Source organism: Polypterus senegalus, chromosome 5, assembly GCF_016835505.1.
Source record: "Polypterus senegalus isolate Bchr_013 chromosome 5, ASM1683550v1, whole genome shotgun sequence".
Taxonomy (NCBI): Eukaryota; Metazoa; Chordata; class Cladistia; order Polypteriformes; family Polypteridae; genus Polypterus; species Polypterus senegalus.
The window spans coordinates 129,094,980-129,114,450 of NC_053158.1; the positions used below are offsets into that span (position 1 = coordinate 129,094,980).

General features: G+C 38.1%; 1 protein-coding gene across 2 annotated transcripts in view; it reads left to right on the forward strand.

The window, feature by feature from the left end:
* Nucleotides 1–12,565, forward strand: part of LOC120529496 (mammalian ependymin-related protein 1-like) — a 53,653-nt gene extending 41,088 nt beyond the window's left edge. For both annotated transcript variants that reach the window (XM_039753353.1, XM_039753352.1), the window contains exon 3: nt 11,138–12,565. In XM_039753353.1, the coding sequence (XP_039609287.1) occupies nt 11,138–11,328 (191 nt within the window). In that variant the 3' untranslated portion in view covers nt 11,329–12,565. The remainder of the gene's footprint in view (nt 1–11,137) is intronic.
* Nucleotides 12,566–19,471: the final 6,906 nt, after the last annotated feature.

The window sequence follows — 19,471 nt, forward strand, 5'->3', positions numbered from 1 at the left end:
AGCGCTGAAGAAAACATGCATTATATAATTGAGAAGGCAGCGAAACAATAAGAAGCGAGCGAGTGACATATACAACCATATTCATGAGTTCTGCTACTTCGGAAACAAAGCACGATGTAAACCTACACTTTAAATTAAGTTCATAGACAGGCTGCCGCTGGCGTTTGTAATTTAGTGCCTGCCCATATAAGGCCGTCCGTCAGCGGCAATCCAATAGCAAACTGCCACTAAATATTCACGGGTGAAGGACTGTGCTTATGGAGAGGAAGATGAGATGGTCAGGGTGGTGTTTGACACAAACTCAGCGAAACTGCGAGAGAAAGTTTTAAGTGCCAGGACTAAGGTAACATTAAATACAGCCATGGACATAGCACGAGATGGCACCAGCACAGCTGGGAAACTTCGATGCATGTACACCAAGTGGCTCACGTGAACTGACGCAGTGCACAGATAAAAGCAACAGTTCCAAAGAGCTGAACAAAACCGAATTACACAATTGAAAAGGCAGCAAAAATATGAAGCGTCTGATACATACAAGCATATTCATAAATCCAACTACTGGAAACAAAGCACACGTGGAAAAAGTCAATGTCCCGCTAAAGGAAGACAGTGTAAAAAACCCGTGCATGCAGTGTGTCAGGTCTCAGATAAAGAAGAAGACGAGCTGTTTATTGATGCAGTAAGAAACGAATCGATGAATGAAACCTGTCATCTTTACAGCGATTGACAAACACGGAATGTAACTTGAACACAACACATCCTACAAATACGAACCTGATTGAAAGAAATAATGATAATCAAATCCTTGATGACAGCAACACTCAGTAACACTCACAAAACAAATACTGTATATTGACAGTCATGTTACGTTATTTTTAAAATGTTCCCTTTTCTTTTCTAGCTTTTTAACACACTACTTCTCGCTGCGATACGCGGGTATATATATATATGTATATATATATCCCGATCTACATACTCGAATAATGGATACTTTATTCGCCATCAATGATTGTTTTGGTAAAGCCATACTCAGTGTATTCATTAGATGAGCGGTAAAAAGTAAGAGCGAGGGAGGATGACTTATTGAGGCATGCAGGCTGTAGTCGCGTCAACTCTATCTGAATTGCGATCACATTTGAAAAATATATCTTTTCAAGTTCTATTTAGTCCATATGTGTCAAACTCAAGGGCGCGGGCCACATCCGCCCGGCGTGTAATTATATCCAGCCGCGAGATCATTTTATATACTGTATTATTGTTATTAATGGCCGGGTATATGAAGCGCTGGTAACACAATAAACTACAGATCCCATAATGCAGCGCTTCAGCTGCCTTGCCAACACTTACGCGTTAATCAAGTCTAGCTTATGATGCTGCAAGTTATTGCGAAGCTAGCTCACACGATGCTGAAGAGAAAAGTTGATTCTGAAAATAGAGCCTTTAAAAACCGATGGGAGGCTGAGTATATGTTTACTGAACCCGTGTGTCTCATTTGTGGAGCTAATGTGGCTGTAATTACAGAATTTAATCTAAGACGGCACTATGAGACAAAACATCAGGGAGTTCTGTGTTGTGGAGATTCTCAGGATGGATTGCAGGTGCTCATCAGTGAGGCTGAAAGACCTGAATGCAATGCAGAAGATACAGAAAGCAGAAGAATTAAATAAGAATCTGACACTTCAGCGGACGTTTTACCGTGCACAATCACAAAGTGATTTCAAGTGAAGTTGCTTTTATGGGAGACACAAATGCACCAGTGCAACTTTCCCTGTTGCCAAGTAATGTTAAACCAAGTCGTAACTACGGTGTTCCCAAATCTGCACTTTGCTGATAAACCGGCGCACTGAGTTTGCACGGCGCTTTGGTGACTTTGAAGAACAAAAAGTCCGTCTACATGCGGCTCGAACCTTGTGCATGTTTGGTAGCACATATCTGTGTGAGAAGCTCTTCTCAGTGATAAAGACTAACAAAACAGCACACAGGAGTCGCCTCACTGATGAGCACCTGCAATCCATCCTGAGAATCTCCACAACACAGAACCTCACACCAAACATAAACGAACCTGTTGCCAAAAATAGATGCCAGGCGTCCAGCTCTAAAATGACATATGAGCAAAGACAACTTAATGATTTGATTTGTTATTGCTGAAAGGAACACATTTTATTTATATTTCCAGGTTTTGTTATGCAGCATGTTCATATTTGAATTTGTATAATTTTGAAAGGATATATTTTTATGGAGAGCAAAATCTTTTGGGATATTTAAAATCTAAGTTTATTTTTTTATATAAATTTACATAAGAGTAAAGAAATTTGAATGTTTGTTCTTTTAAGTTATTTAAGGTTTGAGTTGATTTATTCACGAATAATATTCCTGTCTGTTTTTACCATTCCTACCAAAGATATTTCTGTCGACTAAATAAAAATTCCTTCTATTTAAAATTTAAATAGAACTTGAACAAATACGATAGTTCATAATATCCACGCAGACTTGCACGTAAGAGCGGGAGTTATCCGTTTTAACAAGCAGCGTATTGCACTGATACGAAATAGCTGTGTGTGTATATATGTAGATATGTATGTATATATATATATATGTTTATATATGTGTGTGTGTATGTATATATATATATATGTGTGTGTATATATGTGTGTGTATGTATATGTATGTGTATATATGTAGATATATATATGTATGTATATATGTGTATGTGTATATATGTGTATATGTATAGATATGTATATATATATGACAGCAACACTCATCACTCACAACAGTGACAAAACAATTACATTGACAATCATGTTACGTTATTTTCAAAATGTTTCCTTTTCTTTTCATTGCTTCTTCAACACACTACTTCTCCGCTGAAGCGCGGTATTTTGCTAGTATATTATATTGCCAGTGGATCAGGATTCAGTTAGGTAAGCTAGCGCTTTATCTTTTTTCATTCATACTTCATTATTATTATTATTATTATTATTATTATTATTATTATTATTATTATTATTATTATTATTATTATTATCATCAAACAAGGCAAGAGTAATTTCCTTTGCCCCTGCATTTCATGGATGCAGTATTCAAGATAATTCCTGTCAGGATATCATCTGTCCCACTTGCCCCTTAACTGAATGAAATGGGTTTCATATTGAATGGATGGATAAAGTATAAAATGCATCTGAATGTTTTTAACATATGGTCTAAAGGCATTTTAATATTCATATTAATGTGTTATGGTATATTTGTGTTCACAGCTTATTTTGATGTACTGACTGTGTCCTGGATGTTTCAGATGGCTGCTGTAACTGTATTTACCTTTTTCTTGAACTCAATACTAATGAAATGAATGAAGTAACCTTTTTTAAAATAAAAGATACATACTGTGATGTTCATGGAGTGTTAAACAATAAAACATCTCTATTTTCCTTAAATTTATAAAGAAAAGCATTTAGAAGATATTCCAAAATAAAAATTTTATTATGTACTAGCAAAATACCCACGCTCTGCAGCGGCAAAGTACTGCCTTAAAATTTTTATTAAGAAGAAAATGAAACCTTTTTAAAGTAAGGGAAAATATACCAATAATTATTTGTTAAGGATCTCTTTGTATACCACCTTGTCAGTTCGGCCCTCCGGTTTTAATATGACCAAGCTGTACGCGGAGCTTACTCTTGAGCATGCAACGTACAGTTGGCCATGTGAAAAGTAAACTTGTCTCAAATCTCACAGCTTGGATTGCTGCTGTCATGATCGGTTTGAGCTTCATGGTTTGTTTCAATTACAACAGTATTTGCAGGACTTGTGTTGAAGTGACATTCGGCATCTGTCAAGCGTTGTAAGCACACAACCGGTTTCATCGATAACTTCACATCTAGTTTTTGAGAGTTTAAACATTCATAAACATCAAAGTGTCCACTACTGAAATCGTCATCTGTGAATCTAACATGTTTAAGAGGCATTGGCGGTTGAAAGGTGTAAAATATTTGCCCATTTCGGTACACTTGAAAGCGACACCGAACAATTCAGCGGCAGCCATCAAATCACATGCAGAACCATAGGTGAAGGGTTTAAGCATTTCACTCTTATAGGGCTCCTGTGTAGTATAATTATCTCCTGTACCGTCATCGGTCCACACCTAGAACCTGTCCCAGTCATTCAATACATAAGACACAATGTTCCTCTGGATATCAAGAGTGAGCCTGATATGGCCGTGCAATATGTAACAAAGAGAATGGAAAAGGTAGGTGCCATCTCTGGTCATGGAAACCACTCGGTAAGTGACAGTTCTTTGATCGATGGTGATCACCTCGATAGACATGTTAATGGGGGTACAGTTGGAACGATAAAGGAAATGGGTACCTGAGCAATGTAAAGTAAGTCTAAAATACCTACACAATAACTATAATCGTAATAAACGAACAATAAAACAGCGGAGAAGTCGTGGATTAAATAAAAAGGCTGTAGTTATCAGCAGGGAGACGTGAATTTCGTGGCGAAGCAAGGAAGGGAATGTAGATGCCGGAGAGATGGATGGCCTTATATAGGCAGGCAGCCAACAACGTGGGAGGCGTGGGGATGGGGAATCCAACGCCGCCTCACACGGTGACCGAGCTGCAGGCTATGGACGTATATATGTATGTAAGTAGGATTCAGTTAGTGTTGGGAACCCGCATACCAAATTTCTTGAAGATGGGCCCATAAGTAACAAAGACCATTGGAAAGTTCAATATGGTGGCCGACAGTGGCGTCATACCACTGAAATAAGTACGTACATCGGTTTTGTTTAGCTCAGGGAAGCCGCCTACCAAATTTCGTGAAGATGGGGCCATAAATAAGAAAGTTCAACGTGGCGGATGTTGTCGACCGTTATGTGTAGAATTTCGAAATGAAACCTGCTTAACTTTTGTAAGTAAGCTGTAAGAAATAAGGCTGCCAAATTTCAGCCTTCTACCTACACGGGAAGTTCGAGAATTAGTGAGTGAGTCAGTGAGAGCTTTGCCTTTTATTAGTATAGATGTACTATATGTCTTACCATATATTTTAAACATTTTTGCAGATTTTTATTAAAAATGATGCATTACTACACTGAAAAATATTTAACCCCAAAGTTAAAGCTGCACTTTACATATTTAGTGAAAGTTGTGTTACCTCATCTCAGCATTTGAGCTCTTCGTGTTCACATGAAACCAGTTTTTAACAGTATAAATTTTAATTTTGTTACTCTAAATTCATTATAATATTGTGAACTTTGATATACAATAAAGTATAATAATGGGATGTTACCCCATGTTGGATTTTAATAATAGTAGTAGTAGCAATAGGTTTCTGCCTTGTGTCTAATGCAACCAGTAAAGGCTCGGAACCCCTGCAACTTTGGATTGCATTGGGCAGGTCTGAGAATGCTAAAGTATGTTAAAACTTTGAGCATGATAATTGTTGCTTAAATTTCAAGCAAAAGAAAAATACACCCTTCTGTGACCCTTTTAAATTCCACTGGAAACAGCACAGAGTAGAAAGTAAAATACGAGTTAAGTTAGGAATTTAGTAAAGGGTAGTAATTGGTTTCTAATCAGGGCATTGATAGAAAAGAAAAACTGACGTTTCCGTGCATCTTCAGGACAAGGTTTGTACAAACAGTCACGCTACTAAAAGCCAACTCAGGTCTTGCTGTACATTCCATCTTATATTTAATATACAAAAACAGAATAAAAACGAGAGAGTCAATTTGTGTAGACATCATCAAGGATAGTACTGCAGTATTCCTCTTTCTTCCAAAAGTGCCATGGAATTTCATCCAGATGTTGATGGCATAGTGCCACCATTGGACACCAAGAAGTGAAACAAAAGGCAAACATTGTGATTAGTCACAAATTTAGCAACATCAGATTAAAAAAGTAAGTTTTAACTTGTGACTTTATTGAACACTTTTGTTCCAGCCTGATGTATCTCTATAGGTAGATTTTTCCATTTTGTGGAGCCCAGAAGCTAAAGGAAGGCTCATTTCTTTTATGATTCTCTCAGAATAGCAAACAAAACAGAATTTTAATCTAAGGTTATGATTGGGGATTTAAGGGGACAAACATTTCAAGATATATGAAGATGCAAGATTATTCAAAGTCTTATAAGCAATTAGCAGCATTTAAAAAAAATTTTGGAGAGACAGGCAGCCAGTGTAAAGATGCTAATACCAGAAAAGAAATGTGGTTACATTTATTCTTTGTAGGTAGAACTCTTACAGCTGCATTTTGAACTAACTGCAACCGATTTAAACCTTTTTTGTCAGACATGTTAGAAATGCATTACAGTAATCAAAATGGTTGAAGACAAAGGCACATATCAACTGTTTTCAATTTTCTAAAATCATAAAGGACTGAAAATGTGGTATATTTTTTTTAATGAAAAATAATTATGAGATTTAAAAGTGCTGAATCTAAAATAGCCATGATTTTTTTTTACTTCAGATTTTCTACTAATTTCTAGTTTTTCAGATTTTTAAAATTTCTACAGTTTTTTCTTTTTTTATTGTGGTATGCAAGTTGTTTAGTTTTCTTCTTATTTAATTTAAGTAAATTACAACTTGACCACTGCATAATACTGTTTAGGCAATCTGTTAGACAGGCTAGAGCCTTTAGGTCATCTTGGGCTAAGGATAAGTAAAGTTTTGTGTCATCCGCATAGCTATGGTAATTTACATTGTGTTTGAGATGATCTGGCCTAAAAAGAAGCATGTAAAGTGAGAAAGGCAACAGAACTGATCATTGCGGGATTCTATATGCAATGTTATGTTTCCAATATTCTGCCATCAGGATTTGCAAAGAAAGTTGTCCCTGTTAGATGAGATTCAAACCCATTTAGAGCTACATTAGAAAGGCCCACCCACTGTCTAAGCTTTTTAATGAGACATCTTGTGATCTAATGTATCAATGTGCTACATTCAGATCCTTTAGAATGAGAGTTTTATTATATTTGTATCTATATTTAGCCAGCAATCATTAACTATTTTTACTTAAACAGTTTCTGTGCTGTAGTTGAATCTGAAGACTAACTGGAGTTTATCTAGTATAGAATGTTTATTTAAGTACCATAGTTGTTTAATTGCAAAATCAAAACCAATAATTTACTTAAGAAATCAAGATTAGTGATGGGCCTAAAATTATCTAGGACTGAGGGATCAAGATTATGTATTTTAAGAAGAGGCTTAACTGCTGTGGTTTTAAAAAAATCTGGGAAAATACCAGAGGCTAGTGAACATGGTCTGTTATTGTTGTTTGTACTATGCTAGGCCTTGCGTTACTTTTTCTTTAAAAAAATGCAGCAAATTTATCTTACTTTCTCTACTGAGGCGTATGGAGACTTCATGGTTGGTACTGGATTTACTAACTGATTAATAGTTGAAAAGAATTATCTTTGATTCCCAGCACTAATATATATGATTTTATTAAAATAACTGTCTCTTCAGTGCGCTGCTGCATTGTATTTAGTTACATTGCCTTTAGAATTTCATAATCAACTATTAATTTACTCTTCATACACTATTAGGGATAAAATTTACCAATTTGCTTTGTTATAAATTAAAAGAAGCAGGCTGATAATATTTTGTCTTACATCTTATGTCTATTATTGTCACAAGTAGACACACTCTATACCATCTAGTAGAAGTCTCTATCTGTAGTTTTCGATTAGTGAATGTGACCAATTAGAAAAGATGCCCTCTGACCAATTTACGTTAATTTCACATATTTATGTGGAATTAATACCACATTATAAAATATTTTATAGTTTTGATGCCTTCAGTGAGAATCTACCAATGTAAATGGTCATGAAAATAAAGAAAACACATTGAATGAGGAGGTGTGTCCAAACGTTTGGCCTGTACTGTATGTTGGGACAAAAATAATTTTTAAAACCACTAATTTTATTAAGCTATAATTGTTTGGTAATTTTTTTTTTAATACAGCTGCAATTGGACATTCTTTGGCAACTTGAAAGTTAATGGTCATTTCCTAATGATTGATTCTTAAGATGAAAAGTATTGTGATTAAATCTTACCAATTGCAGTCAATAACCGTTCATAAAGAAGTGATCTCTGCAGTCTCAGATGTCATTAGTTTGTGTGTGTTTTTGAAGTTTGGTGACCTCCCACCTGTTTTAGTTTTCATATATTAGTAAATCATTTAAAACACTGATTAAACTAAATGGTTTAAACTTGAGCACTCATAAATAACAAAAAAATGAAGACTCTCTTGCCAAGTTAATCCAAATGAATACTCTGAATCTCTTCAGCCTAAAAAAGTAAACTTTTTTGCCCCCAATTTCTCAGCCAAACTACAAAAATGTTTCACTCAAAAGTGGTGGTTTAATAATAATTATGGGTAAGAACCATTTCTAAAGCTGCAACAATAAAGCAGTTTATTGGTCCAGTGCATGGATTTAATTTATGTTAGGTAAAACACCTTTGGTTGTACATATGAGTTTTTATGCTTTGCTTCAAGTATTAAATGTTGACCTGTGGCACTTTCACTCAGTTACTGTACAACATTTTCTATGGAGAGACAGGCTATGTAGTATTTGTAAAGAACTTGTAGTTTTACAGAATGCTCCTCATATACATAATTGGAGCCAGAGAAGGGTGTTGACATCCCATTGACATTTCCAAGAGATGCACCTCACGAATGAATCAGCATTCTGCTAATGAAAAATTATTCTGGACAGACATGCCGCACATTAAGCAATCCCTAACTAGCAGCAGTGTCCCACAATGTGACACAAGGTGTTCTGGTATTGAGTTGCACTAGAATGTCATTTAGATTGATCCATTAGCAACATAATCACCATATGTTAACTTGATGGTACCATTGGAGAAGTGGGACTTAATCCTGCTTAAATCTGAAATTAGTTCAGTTTGCAATGATTTGTAATGGGTAAAGTTGTAATGCACACCATGAGTAAAGTCCCACTTATGCATATCAGTGGCCAGTGGTCCAAGTCTTTACCTTCTAATCCTCGTAGGATTAGAGATTGAAAAATGTTGTGTGTGTATGTGTGCGTACACATACGAGTATATCTCTTGTTAAACTCTCTGTTATCCCTAGTTTGCCTCTTAGATACTTCCCGATGGAAATGTTGGCTTAGCTGCAACCATTATCGCTTCCATTGTTTCACTTTCATATAGTAAATATGGACCTCTTTTGGACTTTGTCAGCTGTAGGAGAAATGCTGGATTGAAATGTGACGCCACTATCAATTATGACTCCAAGGCTAGTCACAAGTTTAGATGGAATAATTTTGTAAGAATATCATTTAGCAAGAAGTCTACTAACAAGAGTTTTACAGATGTTCCCACAAGATATAATTAAATTTTATTTGTGTTGTTTGGAGAAAGTTTGCTAACATTCAGGCACTGAGGCTACTAAGGCAGGCAGTCAGCTTTTCCACAGTGAGTATGCATCTAGGAGGCATTTTGACTTGTTTGTATAGGTTTGGAGCATGAAATCATGCTGATGACTAAAATTGTCATGCGGATAGGGAATGAGCTTTGGTCATTCATTTGCAAAGCCATTACTTTAAAGTATTTCTGTGCCATTGGATGGTACTGCTTATTAGCATAAATGTACTCACTCAGTTTCTCAGTCTTTGTGAATGAGATTATTGTGTATTCTAACATAATAGATAAACTTACTGAAAAACTTAGTTTGACTTTCATTAAACAATGGTTTTGATTTTTTTTTTGTTTTGTCTGTATGCCACTTCCCATATTAACTGTTACAGAAAAACACCTTATTGTATTAACACTGATGATTTTGTGGTTTTTTTGTACCAGTTATTGCAGAATTTTCACATCTTGCATTGCAGATTAAAATTAAGGTTAAGATTAAACAATTTTTGAGAGCCTCAGAGTACAGTTGCTGCCCATCTAAATTGAGAGGAGGTAAATGAGGCTCTGGGCACATCTCATCATGCAGAGACCCTGTTGCAGACTCAGGACACGTCTCAGTTGGCTTGGAAACACTTTAGAATTTCCCAGGAAGAGCTGGAATCTGTACCTTGCGACAAGCAAGTTTGACTTGTGTGGTCTGCTGCCATTGTAACCCTCATTAGGAAAGGTGGTTCAGAAGATGAGATGAGTTAAGCAGAAGAAAGGATTCTGTCTCTTAATCGGTCTGTACACAAGCCACTGCAGATGATCCAAACTGAAGCAGCACATCTTGTGTTCAACCAGCCAAAAGAGACACATGTCACAAATCTTTTCAGTTTGCTACATTGGCCTCCAGTGGCAGCACATATTAAGTATAGAGTAGTCAATGGGTCAGCACCTGTAAATACGGAGACACTGGTAAGGTCCTCTGCTCTTTCTCGCCCACTCAATCTGCTAGTGAGCCATATCTGGTGATGCTATCTCTGCATGGCATCAAATCTCAAACCAGACTCTTTTTGTATGATGCTCTAAGCTGCAGGAAAGAGGTGCCCACCTCCATCTGAACTGCTGACTCCCTGAATGTTTTTAAGAATAATTTGAAAACTCTCTTGTTCTGCGAACATCTGTTTAGTTGATGATGAATTTGATATTTTCTTGCAACTATAGAAACATTAACAAGTTTTTTACTCTGTTTGCTTTAGAGCCCCTCACTTGTGATGAATAGTTCTGTAATTTAGTCTTGTAATGCTTCTTCCTTAGCAGTCCCAAATTGATGCTTCCTCGATTATATTGACTTCTTTTTTAAGTCCCTTTGAATAAAAGCATCTGCTAAGTGAGTAAATGTAAATGTACTAAAAGTCTTCTAAACTATATTTTATTACTAGCTAACAATTGATAATAGTTATTATATTAAAATCAAGAGTAGTTATTACATTTAGGACCTTTTCAGTGGATGTAGTTACTGCATTTCATTGAGGGGTCTACTTCTCAAGTTTGTGATTCAGGAGAACCATTATAAAATTGCAGGTTTCATTTCATTATGATTGTGTTTTTCTGTAGGCAATGTGTGTAATGATCTGTAAAATTTCTGTTTCTATCAGTAAAATTTAATATGTTCTTAATTTTCCTTTTACAGTATCTTTACATTAAATTTCCTTTACATTAACTTTATATCCAAAGTAGTTTTAATATGATTTTTTGTGTTGTGTTTTCTTTCAGCTGAAACTTGGGTTGGAGTCTATACAATCAAAGACTGTTTCCCAGTACAAGAAACCTATACGAAGAACTACAGCGTAACAACATCTACCCGCTTCTTTGATCTTCAGATTGGAATTAGTGACCCTGCTGTGTTCATCCCTCCCAGTACCTGCCAGTCTGCGGTGTCACGTAAGATAAGGGAAAGCTGTTAATTGCAAATCTCAGCTGCCAAAATTATCATGGAAAAGAAATTAATGCAGAAAAAATAATTAGATTCCTGAGACATCTTAAATTGATTAGGAAGCTGTATACAGTAAAATTGGTTGACTGCTAAAGAGAAAACTGTATAATTTGTTTTTATGTTTTATGTAAGGAGGTAGAAAAATAGACCCTAATTCCGTAAATATGATTAAAAAACAGAAATAAAATTATCCCAGCTTTATGTAATGTGCATTTCATGTTTCACAAATGTGATAAAATGCTTTCAAATTAATAACTTGCATATCCATGTGTATATACATTTTTAGATTGAGATGTTCAGAGCTTAATGCTTATAAATCACAGTACTTCTTGCTTTATTTTTTTAGCATGCCTGCTTTTTGAAAGCACTGCATATTTTAATAATTATTTTAATAAACTGTACTGAGCAATATAATTTAGCTCATGCCCAACAAAATTATAAGTAACATAAGTGATGTGTGATATGTAACATGTTTCTTAGCAATTAGTCACATACTGAACACTCACAGCTTACAAAACTTGCAATTTTATAAACTATAAATAATGTTATAAACTATAATATGAAGGAATTAGTGTTTCAGTGATTATTGCTTTACAAAATATTTTATATGTATGTTACTATCTAGTACTTACTTAGAAACAATTTCTCTCCACATGGAATAAAGAAAGTGCCTCTGAAGATTTGTCACATAGTAATTGATTCATTTCAGATAATTTGTATAAATCCATTACTACATTATTTTGGCTTCGACATTTCAATAATCCTATTAACTGACTGACTATTTACTATTTTTCGTTAAACTGCAATTGAATGGAAAATACAGTATCAGGTTTGCATTATTACATCTTAAACAAACTGCAAAACCATAGTTAAAGTAAAAAAAATATTCTTTAAGATTGCAAAAACTGTGGTTGCTATTTAAAACGTATTGTGGGTACTGCATTAAATAATCAATGACTTATACTACTGGTATAGATCTGTGTATAATGCTAGAAATGGATAAAAACAAAATAGTGCAACAACAAAAAAAAATTAATCATAACAGCAGAAAATGTAATTTTTTTACTGTTAAATAATAACTATATTTACTGTAAAAAGTGGTAAATACTTGTACATTTTTTAAATTTAATTGTTTATTTTAAGATTATCTCATTTATGAATGACACATTAATATATGTATGCAATAAATTGTTTCTTCGATTAACGGACTTGTATTAGTAATTGTGCATTTTTTAGTTGGGGGAAAAAAAATCTTTTGGCAGGTTACAAAGCAAGAGATTAAAGATATGATTTGTTCATGAATAAACAGGGTGGCTGACAATAAGGAGATCAGGGTTTGCAACACTGGTCCTCCCTGTGTTTGTGTGGGTTTCCTCCTGGTGCTCCATTTTCCTCTCACAGTCCAAAGACATGTAGGTTAGGTGAATTAGTGATATCCAACTGGTCCTAGTATGCGGTTGGGGTGGGTATGTGTGTTCACCCAGCAATGGACTGGGGCCCTGTCCAGGGTTTTTCCTACATTTCTCCCTGTGCTAGCTGGGATAGGCTCCAGCACCCACCTGTGAACCTGTTCAGAACTAAGTAGGTTAGAAAATGACATGAAAAAATTAATTTACCTACTGTGACGTGCAAAAAAGCAAAGTTGTCAGATTGTCTCTAATAAGCTTAAGTGAGTTTTTTCATATAATTTATGATATTATCTCTACAATGGGTTACTAAGAAAATAATTCTTTTAAGTGCAAAATTCAAGCAGAATATGTTAAAGTTCTTTTTTTTTTTCTGGTTCTGTTCCATTTTCTGTCTTAAGAACAAAATTTACTTTGTCAGCAGTTAATAAAGAAAAACTAAGACATCACAAAACATCATTACCTGAGCAGTCAAACATATTCTTGTGTATAATACAGTATATTAAATACAGATTGAGTAAAACACTATAATAAATACTGTAAATATTATTTGACAGAATAATAATCTACAGTATAAAAGTATTATTTTAGGCCTGTAGCTGGGCATTAGTTATTCTTTAATAAGACTGAAAGCCAGAATTTAAAATGTATTTTTGTGCAAAACTTGTTTGTGTAAAACTGCAGATAGAATTTGTAATAATTTGATCCATCCTACTAGGTGGCAGGAGAAGCAGTGAGTAGTACTGTCTTTGGTTCAAATCCCATGTCTGGAGGCTGTCCATGTTGAGTTTGCACACTCTCTGTATGTCTACAGGGGCTTTCCTCACACATACCCAAAGACATGCTTGTTAATTTAATTGATGGTTCCGAATTACCCCTTGTGTGATTATGAGTATGTGTGTGTGTTTGTGAGTGGGTCCTGTGATGGATGGACTGTCACCTTTTCTAGAGTTGTTACCTGCCTTGGACCAAATTTTTCCAGGATAAGCTATGATCCCCCACAGTGATGAACTGGATAAGGTGGGTATAATAATGAGATGAGATTTATCCTACTTCTGTTAAGTTTTAGATTACGTAAGTTCTTAAAAACTCTCAATGTTACATTTAACATTCCTCACACAGACCAGAGTTTTTTGTTTCTTTTTATAGATAAATTTGTGGCTTGAACATAACTCAGTTTTTTCTGCAGTTGTCCTGAGGCATTAAAAAAATAAAAACTAAGCTGTAGTTGTCTTTGTGCATTTGATTGAGTTGTATCTTTATTCTTTATTTTTTCTTTATAAACTGCTCAAAAAAATTAAAGGAACACTTTGAAAACACATCAGATCGCAATGGGAAAAAGAAATCCTCCTGGATATCTATACTGATATAGACTGGGTAATGTTTTAGGAACGGAAGGATGCCACATCGTTTGATGGAAATGAAAATGATCAACCTACAGAGCCCTGAATTCAAAGACGCCCCAAAAATCAGAGTGAAAAAATTATGTGGCAGGCTAGTCCATTTTGCCAAAATTTAATTGCAGCAACTCAAAATTGTACGCAGCACTTTGTATGGCCCCTGTATTCTTGTATACATGCCTGACAACATCGGTGCATGCTTCTAATGAGATGACAGATGGTGTTGTGGGGGATCTCGTCCCAGATCTGGACCAGGGCATCACTGAGCTCCTGGACAGTCTGAGGTGCAACCTGGTGGCATTGGACGGACCAAAAAATAATGTCCCAGAGGTGTTCTATTGGATTTAGGTCAGGAAAGTGCGGTGGCCAGTCAATGGTATCAATTCCTTCATCCTCCAGGAACTGCCTGCATACTCTCACCACATGAGGCCAGGAATTGTCGTGCACCAGAAACCACTGTACCAGCATAGGGTCTGACAATGGGTTCAAGGATTTCATCCTGATACCTAATGGCAGCCAAGGTGCCTTTGTCAAGCCTGTAGCGGTCTGTGTGACCCTCCATGGATATGCCTCCCCAGACAATCATTAACCTACCACCAAACTGCTCATGCTGAATCATGTTACAGGCAGCATAATGTTCTCCATGGCTTCTCCAGACCCTTTCACTTCTGTCACGTGCTCAGGGTGAACCTGCTCTCATCTGTAAAAAGCACAGGGCACCAGTGGTGCATCTGCCAATTCTGGTATTCTATGGCGAATGCCAATCGAGCTGCATTAGAGGATATGGGGCCCTTAGGTCACCCTCATGAAGTCTTTCTGGTTGTTTGGTCAGAGACATTCACACCAGTGGCCTGCTGGAGGTCATTTTGTAGGGCTCTGGCAGTGCTCATCCTGTTCCTCCTTGCCCAAAGGAGCAGATACTGGTCCTGCTGTTGGGTTATGGACCTTCTATGGCCCTCTCCAGCTCTCCTAGAGTAACTGCTTGTCTCCTAGAATCTCCTCCATGCCCTTGAGACTGTGCAGGGAGACACAGCAAACCTTCTGGCAATGACACGTATTGATGTGCCATCCTGGAGAAGTTGGACTACCTGTGCAACCTCTGTAGGGTCCAGGTATCGCCACATGCTACCAGTAGTGACACTGACTGTAGCCAAATGCAAAACTAGTGAAGAAACAGTCAGAAAAGATGAGGAGGGAAAAATGTCAGTGGCCTCCACCTGTTAAACCATTCCTGTTTTGGGGGTCATCTCATTGTTGCCCCTCTAGTGCATCTGTTGTTAATTTCATTAACACCACAGCAGCTGAAACTGATTAACAACCCCCTCTGCTACTTAACTGACCAGATTAATATCCCATAAGTTTCATTGGCTTTATGCTATACTCTGATTAAAAAGTGTTCCTTTAATTCTTTAGAGCAGTATATTTTATATTCATGCCACACAATGTAATAAAATCAACCACCTCTGGGTGATGTAGTAGTACAATGATAAAGCCCTGCTGCCCCACTTACCCAGCACGCTGTGTGACTGTGTACTCTTCCTTAATTCATGCCTATCAGCAGTATTCACCCAGAGTACTCTAATATCCCTGAATGCTATAAAACCAAGGTCAGTGGAAATTTCTCCCCACCAATTCCGCAATGGACTATGGTTCTAAGTTCCATTTTCATCGGGAAAACTGCTACTGAGAATGCACTTTGAATTAATCATCTGGCTGTAGCCTTGGAGACTGTTGCAAACTGAACTGCAGAAGGAGTCAGTGAAGATTTCAGCAGAAATAGTACAACAAAAACAACAACATTTATTTATATAGCACATTTTCATGCAAAAAAATGTAGCTCAAAGTGCTTTACAAAATGAAGAATAGAAAAATAAAAGACACAGTAAAAAAATATAATAAGTCAACATTAATTAACATCCATAAAATACACGTCCATTTGCTGTCTCCGTGTAGCTGGCTGTGTGGGTGGGTGTGTGTCTGTGTGAATGGGTTCGACAAAGAACTGATGCCTCATCCAGGGTTCGTTCCTGCCTTTCATGCAGTGATGCTGGCATAGCTTCCAACCCACGTAACCCTGAATTGGATAAATGGGGCTTAAGAATGCTGTGTTATCAAAAACTTAAACATAACTGATTTTGTTATTGTTCACTATGATGTAAATCAAAGTTAGATGCAAATTTATAAAACCTATCTGCATTTGTATTTTTAATACAAGAAACATTTTCTATTCAACTGACATACATTTCTTACTTTTGTGGAAATGTGGTTTATGAGAGTGAATGTATGACAGTCCTAGGGGGACTGGGTCAGTGTTTACATGGTGTCACACACGTGCACATGGGAGGCAGCTAAAGGGCTTGAATAAGGGCAGTTCCGAGTCATATAGGGATGTGACAGAGGCCACTGATTGTTTTTCTCCCTTTCCTGCAGACCATTCATGGAAGATTCCACCTGACCCTCTTGACGTCACTTCTGGGACTGATACTATGGAAGAAGACCTTGCTGGCTCCCACACCTGTGTCCGCCTTTTCATTATTTCCTCAGTTCTGTTTTGGACTCGGTTTTGTGCACATCAGTGTTGTATTCAATTTTCGACTTTGCAGCCAGGGTACCAATTATACAGGTGGCTGCCCCAAACCTTGATATGACTCTGTGTGGAGTTTGTGACACTGGCATAGTTAGCAGGATGGAATGGTCCCAGAAGGGAAGGGGACAGGACTTGCACCATACCCAGGTGGGAGCGTACTGGGGCTGAGTTTTCAGGCGGGGAGGGTGTTCCGCGATTTTGGAAAGACCCGGTGCAGGCTCTGCTCCTGGCCCCACTTGACTTGAACCGTCCCTTAGTCGAGCTCAGTCACTGTACGTCCCAACCCCAATCCTCCCCCCCAACCCATACCCGGAGCTTGTGCCAACGTCCCCACGCAAGCCACTTGGGAGCAAGGAGGAATGCAGGTGGAGGAGGAGGAGAGGTTGGTGTGCTCTGACAAACCCATTGGCGGTCCCACACACAGGTGCGGTGATCATAAACGGGCACAAGACCACAGCCTTGTTTGATTCTGGCAGCAATATTTCCATTGTTGCTCGCCGATTTGTGCTACCACGACAGTGGTTAAAAGTTAAGGCCAGTATAACCTTCTCTGGGAGGATGACACAGCCACGTTCGGACGCCTTCCTGACCACTCTATCTAGACTGTGCGTTTTTTTCATTTATTTCCCTTATTTATTATTTCTTCAATTACAGACAACATCAAGGTTAGTAATTTATGATAGCAGAACACTTTTGGAAATTGGAAACCAGTTCTCTACTTTTATTTTGGACACTTTTAAACCCGATTTGTCTTGGCCAGGCTGAGATACTCCGCAACCAAGATGACAACAGTAGACACAACACTGACCCGCAGCAACGAACAAAGAAGTGGCGTGGGAAACGCAGCGCCATCCAAAACAGACCGAGACAACAAGCAGATTGTCCACCACTGCTTAGCATCCTTCTGGCTAATGTTTAGTCACTGGAGAACAAGCTGGATGACCTGAGAGCAAGAGTTACTTTCCAACATGACATGAGGGATTGTAACATTTTCTGCTTCACAGAGACATGGCTGACCCGCACAGTGCCAGATCAAGCCGTAACACCGTCGGATTCATTCTCTGTGTTTCGCATGGACAGAACGACGGAGTTTAACAAAGCTAAAGGAGGGGGAGTCTGCTTCATGACTAATAACAAATGGTGCGATGCCAGGAATGCGTCCATTCTCTCCGGCTACTGCTCGCCTCATCTGTAGTATCTAATCGTCAAAAGTCGTCCTCACTATCTGCCTCCCTAGTTTACCTCGGTCATTGCCACGGCGGTCTACATCCCACCCCATGTGAACGGCTTTGCCTGAACTCCACAATGTTTTGTTTACGACTCAAAACAATCACCCAGATGCAGCATTCATCGTAGGAGGGGACTTTAATAATTAATTAAAGTAATGCTCAACTTCCACCAACAGAATTCTGGATCATTGCTATACCCCGTACAAGCAGGGCTACAAAGCTGTTTCACATGCAGCGTTTGGGAAGTCTGACCATAACACCATTTTCCTCATGCCGGAATATAAACAAAGTTTCATTCGTGAAGCTCCGGTCACGAGGGAGGTGAAGCGCTGGTCTACTTAATCAGAAGTCATGCTGCAGGACGCGCTCGATGACGGAGACTGGGACATGTTCAGAACATGCACAGATGACATCAATGAGTTTGCAGAAGCAGTAGTTAGCTTTGTTAGTATGCTTGCTGATGAAGTTGTCCCCATGGGTTGACAGATCGATCCGCACGGCAGTAAATGCTCGAACCACTGCTTATAATGAGGACTCACTACTGGCGTTATGAGCGCCTACAAAGAGGCTTCATACGGCGTTCGACGTGCGGTGAAAGTCGGCAAACACCAGTATCAGGAGCGAGTAGAGCTGCACTTTCAACAGGGCGACATACGGAGCATGTGGCACGGACTGCGTACCTTCATGGACCATAAAGGAAAATCTCACGTGACGGTCAGCTCAGACTCTGCATTTGCTAACAAACTCAACATGTTTTACGCCTGTTTTGAGGCTGATTACGCAGTTAGCGCTAACTACGGAGGAAGGTGATGTCATCAGCATTGCAGAGCACGATGTGCATGCAGCACTGAAGCAAGTAAACATCAGCAAGGCGGCAGGACCAGATGGCATCTCTGGACGCCTGCTGCATTGCTGCGCTGACCAACTAGCTGGAGTACTCACCACCATCTTCAACTAGTCTCTTGCACAGTCTGTGGTTCCTATGTCCTTCAAAAGATCCACAATCGTTCCTGTTCAAAAGAACAATAAGCCCACATGCCTGAATGACTACCGACCTGTTGCACTGACATCAGTAGTCATGAAGGTGTTCGAGAGGCTACTGAAAGACATCATCTCATCCTCCATCCCAAGCACCGTTGACCCACTCCAGTTCGCCTACCGTCCTAACAGATCAACGGAAGATGCCATTTTCCATGTACTGCACACTACCCTCAGCCATGTGGACAAGAAACAGGGGAATAATATGAGATTGTTGTTCACTGACTAAAGTTCAGCATTCAATACACTAATACCCTGTAGGTTGTTTGTGAAACTGAAGGACTTATAACTCAATAACCACTTGTGTACATGGGTGCTGAACTTCCTCACAGGCAGAACACAGGCAGTGAAATCGGGTCATGGTCCTAGTACCTACCTCCCACTCTAAGTTACTTGTCCATCGGCAAGGTCCCTACGAAGTTAAGGAGAGGAAAGGACTCGTCGACTATTTGGT